The sequence below is a fragment of the Scyliorhinus torazame genome, chromosome 11, assembly GCF_047496885.1.
Source record: "Scyliorhinus torazame isolate Kashiwa2021f chromosome 11, sScyTor2.1, whole genome shotgun sequence".
Classification (NCBI taxonomy): domain Eukaryota; kingdom Metazoa; phylum Chordata; class Chondrichthyes; order Carcharhiniformes; family Scyliorhinidae; genus Scyliorhinus; species Scyliorhinus torazame.
Genome location: NC_092717.1, coordinates 104759574 through 104766633, shown reverse-complemented (window position 1 = coordinate 104766633; position 7060 = coordinate 104759574). Strand labels below are relative to the sequence as shown.

Genomic DNA, 7060 nt, shown 5'->3' with positions numbered 1-7060 from the left:
AAGGAACAAAGATTTAGGGAAGGAATTCTAGAGCTTAGGGCCTTGATAACTGAAGGCACAAGTCCCAATGTTGGAGCAATTAAAATCAGAGATGATCAAGATGCCAGAAAAGCATGACCCCAAATATCTTGGAGGATTGTGAGGCTGGAGAATATTCCGAGATAAGGGGCGAAATTCTCCTACCCGCCCCGCCACATTTCTGCCCCGACCGGCCGGCGGGAGTCTCCGTAACACCGGCCGGTCAATGGGGTTTCCCATTGTGGGGCAGCCCCACGCCGTCGGGAAACCCCCGGGCGCCGGCAAAACGGAGACTCCCGCCGGCGGAGAATGACGTCCAAGGAGCGGCTAAGCTTTGCCAGCGTGATGCCAGCAAGTGAAATTATTGCCTTTGGTGGGGGAGATCCAGAACTAGAATCTCAGAGGTAGAACAAGGCTATTTGCAAATGAAATCAGGAAGCACATTTTCCACTCAAAGGTAGTGGAAATCTATAAATTGCTCTCCCAAAATCCTGTGGATTCTCAATCAATTAAGTGTGAAATTGGCAGGTATCGGTTGAGTAAGGTGTCAAAGGATGTGGATCAAACGCAGGTAAATGGAATTTAGATACAAATACAGATTGGCCATTGAATTGAATTGCTTTACAGGCCACATGGCCCATCTGCTTCTGGCTCCTAAACTAGACAACACTACAAAATTCATGGCAGAATAGTGTGAGTATTTATTTTGAGTAACAGGTTAGACAAGATAAGTCACATGAAACACCTCCACGAAGCACAAACATATATTTAGTTGAACAATCTTTAATTGCATCTAATTCATCATTAAAAGATAATTGTATGTTGCGGTAATCAACAACATTTCTTACATTGGCCTCTTTAAGATGTAACTGCTAGATCTGTTGTCCTGTCTAACCCCCTCAAACTTTCCTTTCGCCACCACTTTTGTCTCATGAATCAATATGTGCTGCAATTCCAGAATTTTCCACAATCAGTGCTGATATTCGGAGTGACTTTCAGTTTGCACCTGTTATTTCAGGATTTCAAAGCGAAAACCTCCAGGAAAATCCACCCCCGCCTTTTCCGCGTTTTATATTTCTCCGAGACCCTCACTTATAGCAGAATGAAAATCAGTACCAACTTGTAATGAAAGGCCAAATTACAGTTCAAATAAAGAATATGTATACCACGGCACAGAGAAAATTTACACCATTTAGACATTATCCCCAGTAATAGGTTTAGCATATTGTCAAGTATACCATCTTCATTGCTACTGCTGAAGAATTGCATTTACTTTGTAAGCTATAAGTAAGCACAGCCTAACATGGACACATTTCCTGTTGAATGTAGCAAAACTTTCGCATTATTATACTTCAAAGGATTTATCTTTAATTTTTAGCCAGTTATATGGGTGTACAACTACGAAGTCCATTAAAGTTGAGATTTAGACAGAAACACTGCACTTTTGCTTTGCTTATCAAATAATTGTAGCATTTTTTGAACACAACACCATCCTATAAAGTACATTTATGCTGAGGTTCATCATGCAAAGTGTCTGAACTATGAACATAATCTGACTGGTTGAACATCATCTGTTTTAACATGTCCCAGGTTTTCTCCCCCCCCCCTTCTCTTGTTGCCTTTTGGTTGCTGCTTGTTTTATTAGATTTCATTTTTGTCCTGCTCTTCTAAGTCAAAATGAATTCCCATTCTTTGACTGATGAGCATAAGAAGCTCATGCTGCTTCTGAATTGTTGCTGAAATGTCCTTCAACCTGCAGATTTAACAAGATGAAATGAATCAGCATAATAAATTTCAATGTAATATAATCTGAATTTAAAACTGGTGATTATGGACCTGTGCTCCTGTTTCCCCAGTTGTACTTCAAGCCTTTTGTGATCAATTCTGTGGCTCTTCACATCAATGGATGTATCAAGGATTTGTGGTCCTGAAAAACTCCGGATCAAGGTCTGCAAAGAGAGGCAAGTTTGACCATTATATTCTCATTGTGCTGCACTTTTTAAGAACGGTAAGATCTACAGCTATATTGCCACACAAGTTGCTCTCCCACTAGGTTTGCAAACCACAAAATCTTTCACCCAAGTGAACAATATTTTTAATACCAGTCACGTTATTTGAACAGAATTGTGCATTGTTAGATGGGACAAATAAATTCTGTGGCACTTGATTGTCATAAGTAACAATGGACAACAATTGTGCATAGAACTTGAAACTTCATGACAATGGGCGGCACAATGACACAGAGGGCAGCACAGTGGCACAGTGGTTAGCACTGCTACGTCACAGCACCAGGGACCCAGGTTCAATTCCAACCTTGGGTGACTGTCTGTGTGGTGTTTGCACGTTCGCCCCATATCTGCATGGGTTTTGTCCGGGTGCTCCGGTTTCCTCCCACAGTCCATAGGTGTGCAGGTTAGGTGGATTGGCCATGATAAATTGCCCATTAGTATCTAGGAATGTGCAGGTTAGGTTGCATGGATAGGGCGTGTGGTGATGTGCATCAATGTAAATACATGTAGGCTAGCTAGACACTAGAGGGAGCACCAGTGACATCACACACACACACTCAATTAATAGATCAGGTAGATAGGACACGACCAATGGACATTCACGATACACACGGAGATGACATGACCACAGGGGGGCATTACACCAACCCATATATAAAGGATACCACACACATGATCTGCTTCTTTCCAGTGGAGACAGTCAGTGAGAACAGACAAAGGGTTGATTCAATATCACTCCCACCACGTGTATTGCAGCAACTGGTTAGTCAGTCTGGGTAACTATTATAGGATTAGCAGTAGTGTTGAACCCGAGTAATAGAAGTGTAAATAGTTTAATAAACGTGTTGAAGTTATCTCCACGCCTGAACCTTCCTTTGTCAAGTGCATCACAAGGAAGCCGCTTATGTTGCACCTAGAACATAACAAATCAGGGCGAGGGGAGGGAATGCAGTGGTGGACCAGGGTGCTCTTTCGGAGGGTCAGTGCAGACTCGATGGGCCGAATGGCCTACTTCTGCATTGTAGGGATTCTGTGATTCTGTAAATGGAGGATGATTTTATGCATAATTGCTGAACAAGTGTGCGAACTGCTCTATAAAAATATTTCATTCGTGATGGGCAACAATTTCTGTTTAACTGAGGGTGAAATTCTCTACCGATTACACAGTAGTAGGAGGAAGATGGGTATGAATGCAGGCTCAGGGGTTGGATTTGTTATATGATCTGAATTACCATTCCAGAGCATTCTGTTCCATTTTAATCTCTGATCTTACTATATCAGGAAAAATAGATACAACATCTTGCATTTATATAATATATTTCACACTGAAAAGCCTTCTAAAGCATTTCACAGGAAGTTTACCAGACAATATTTGACTCCATGATGAAAATTCTGTGGGCTGGAGGAAGACATTGCTGGAAAATAGCATGACTCATGCAGTGGAATTCTCTGTCAGCAGGATCATCTTGTCCGCCGACAGTGCACCCACGCCCGGGTTTCCCGACAGTGTGGGATGGCCACAATGGGGAACCTCCTTGATCGGCTGTGGGAACAGAGAATCTCGCTGCCGGTGGGGGCGCGCCGTGCCGGATAATGCGGCTGGCAGACTGGAGAATCCCGCCCATGATTCCCGCCACAAAGAAGAAAATCTGGCCCAATTACTTATTTTCTCCAAGGAAAACAATCCTAACTTCTCCAATCTATCGTCATACTACAGTTGTTTATCCCTGGAATCATTCTTTTGAATCTCCTCAGTACTATCTCCAATGTCTTCACATCCTTCCTCACGTTTTGCACCCAGAGATAGACGCAATATTCCAGATGAGGCTTAACTACTGTCTGATACAACTTCAACATGACCTCCTTACTCTTGATTTCAATGCCCCATTAATAAAACCCTCAGGTACTATATGCTTTATTAACTGCTCTCTCAACATGCTCTGTCATTCAATGGCTTATGTACATATACACCGAGATCCCTCTGTTCCTGCAACTCCTTTAGTGTTTGTCCCTTTATTTTATACTGTCTCTCCATATTCTTCCTGCTAAAATAAATCACTGTCTGTTGATTTCTCTTGTATGGTGCACCATAGAAACAAGAATACTGAACAAAATATCCAGTGAATTATTCATCATGTGTGAAAAGCATTGCACAAATGCACTCATGCGGTGATCAGCATCATAAGAAAGCACAGCAGTAATTTTCACCATTTTGCTGACAACACCCAGCTCCACCTCCTCACTACCTCATTCCATTCCGCTACTGTTGCTGAATTATTGACTGCTTTTCTGACATCCAGCAGAAATTCACTCCAATTAAATAGTGGGGAAAATGGAAGTCATTTGTCTTTGGTCCCGAACCCAAACTGAAATCCCGAGCTACTGACTGCACCCCTCTCCCTGACACCTGCCTGAGTGTAAACAATAGTCCTGGTGCCATATTTGACCTCAAGGTGAGCTTCTGACCACATATCAATGGAATCACTAAGAGTGTCCATTTCCACCTCCATACCATCACCTGACTTCGCCATTACCTCAGTTTATCTGTGGTTGAAACCCTTATATATGCCTTTCTTACTTTTTACTTCACAATTCCAACACACTGGTCTCCCAGATTCTGCCCTCTATAAATTTGAGGTCATCCAAAAGTTTACTGCCCATGCCCTTACTTGCATTAAGTCTCATTCTCCTATTACACACCTGTTCACTGACCTAAATTGGTTCCCAGTCAAGCAACACCTCGATTTTAAAATTCTGATCCGTATTTCCAAATCCCACCATGTAATTGTTCCTCCCTATCTCTGTAATCTTTTCCAGTCCAACAACCCGTCAAGATATCTGCACTAATTTAACTCTGGCCTCTTGTACATCCCTGATCTCCAGCATTCTACAATTGATTGCCATGTCTTCAGTTGCCCAGGCACTGAGCTCTGGAATTCTCGGTCTAATTTCTCTGTTTCTCTACACCTCCTCTTGTTTCCTTTAAGATATTACTTAAAATTTATTTCTTTGACCAAGCTTTTGGTCATCTGACCCGACATCGCCTTGTGTGGTCTGGTGTCTAATTATGTCCTATGAGGTCACTTGGGAAATGTGATTATATTAAAGGCACCATATAAATTAGAGTTGTTGACAATTCTGGAAGATTCACATGCTCCTCTCTTGAAATGTTCAAAAAGAACAACAAATATTTATTGAATAATATTAGACTGCCGGTGACAGCATGTGAAAGCAGGTCGCACAAAAGGCTGCTCCTGCCAGGGTCCCGGTATTTTGACCCCTTTTACCCATATGTTTTGGGGAGATTTTGGGTGGGGAGAGCGCAAAGGTGACAGAGGAATGTCAAAAACCTCGTCGAAAAATGATACGGGAATGAAACTCGCTGTTGATTGCCCGACAAAGGAATCGGGGGGGGTGGGGAGAAAAGATGGCGGAGGTGACCGCACCCATCACGTCAGATACACTGGCTGGGGAGACAGCGCAGGAGGTGGAGAAGTTTGGCAAGCAGATGGATGGCCAATTTGAGCGACAAGTGAAGAAGATTAAAGCTCGTTCAAATCCACCATCGAGGAGGCATTAGGCCCGATACGGGAGCAGATGAGCAAGACTGCCAAAGCTGTGGAGGAGCAAGAAGGGATGCTGAAGGACTTGGAGGAGGTCTTGTCGAGGCACGAGGATCAGCTTGCCTCTTTGGAAGCTGAGATGCTGCTCGTGGCGGACAGGAAGGAGGGCCTGAAGACCAAAGTGGAAGATCTGGCCAACAGGTCGAGGCGCATGAACCTCAGAGTGATGTACTTGCCGGAGGGTGTGGAGGGCCCAAGCCAACCGAGTATTTTTCACAAATGTTCTCTTGGTTGGTGGGTGGGGATTGCACAGGGCACATCGGGCTCTCGGCAGAGGCCAGACGAGCCGCCATGGGCGATGTGGTGAACCACTGTATTAGGGGATGTAAGGTAGGACCTGCTCTACAGGTTCACCGGTAGCTCCTGCCGGCTGGTTCCGCCCACTAGGATCTGTATAAATATGTGTGACCTCCATTGCCCTGCCATTTCGCCAGCTGCAGCAGGATGCCATGCATCTGACTGCAATAAAGCCATAGTTGTACCCAATCTGAGACTTTGTGCAATTGATTGCGCATCAATTTATTGCAGTCAGATTTTTCCACAGAATGGATATCAGAAACAAACCAAATCACCTGCAGCTGGATCCGCACTCGCCTGACGCCAGAAAAAACTTTACTCACTGGATAGCCTGTTTTGAGGCCTATATCAATGTTGTGGACCCCGCGCCAATGAAGGCTCAGAAGATAAACGTCCTGTACTCCAGACTGAGCTCCAGCGTGTTCCCGTTGATCCAAGATGCCTCGAATTACGCAAAAGCAATGGCACTCCGAAAAGAACACTATGCTCAGAAGACGAACATGCTCTTCGCCAGGCATGTACTCGCCACCCGCTCGCAACTACCTGGTTAGTCCATCGGAGACTTCTGGTGCGCCCTAATTCCACTCGTCCGGGACTGTGACTGTCAGGCCACTACGGCCGCTGAACACGCTAATCTCCTCATGCGCGATGCTTTCGTGACGGGGATTACGTCGGACAGCATCCAAGAACGATTACTGGAAGGGGCCACGCTCAAACTAGTGGAGACGAAAACCATGGCGCTCTCTATGACGATCGCATCCCATAATTTACAGTCTTACCACTCTCGCCGCGCTGCCCACCCTTCTACCCCTTCCTACCCCTCCTGGACCCCGCCGATGACCTCCTCAGCTGGGGCCCTGCCTTCCCAATACGCCTGCGCTGCACGCCGATCCGCGCACCCCGGGGGTCCCCACTGCTACTTCTGTGGTCAGCAGAAGCAGCCCCGCCAGCACTGCCCGGCCCGCAATGCCGTTTGTAAATCCTGCAGTAAGAAGGGTCACTTTGCGGCTGTGTGCCAGGCCTGCGCAGGTGCTGCGATCGTGCCCGCTATCGCTCCCTCCCCCACGCCAAACGCACAATGGGAGCCGCTTTCTTCTCCTCCCGGGGCCATGT

General features: G+C 45.4%; 1 protein-coding gene across 1 annotated transcript in view; it reads right to left on the bottom strand.

The window, feature by feature from the left end:
• Positions 1 to 701: 701 nt before the first annotated feature.
• The window catches only part of trpa1b (transient receptor potential cation channel, subfamily A, member 1b), a 256462-nt gene continuing 250103 nt past the window's right edge, over positions 702 to 7060 (bottom strand). The window contains exons 27-28 of the mRNA XM_072467568.1: positions 1855 to 1967; positions 702 to 1771 (exon numbers count right to left, since the gene is read on the bottom strand). Coding sequence (XP_072323669.1) covers positions 1660 to 1771; positions 1855 to 1967 — 225 coding nt within the window. The 3' untranslated portion in view covers positions 702 to 1659. The remainder of the gene's footprint in view (positions 1772 to 1854; positions 1968 to 7060) is intronic.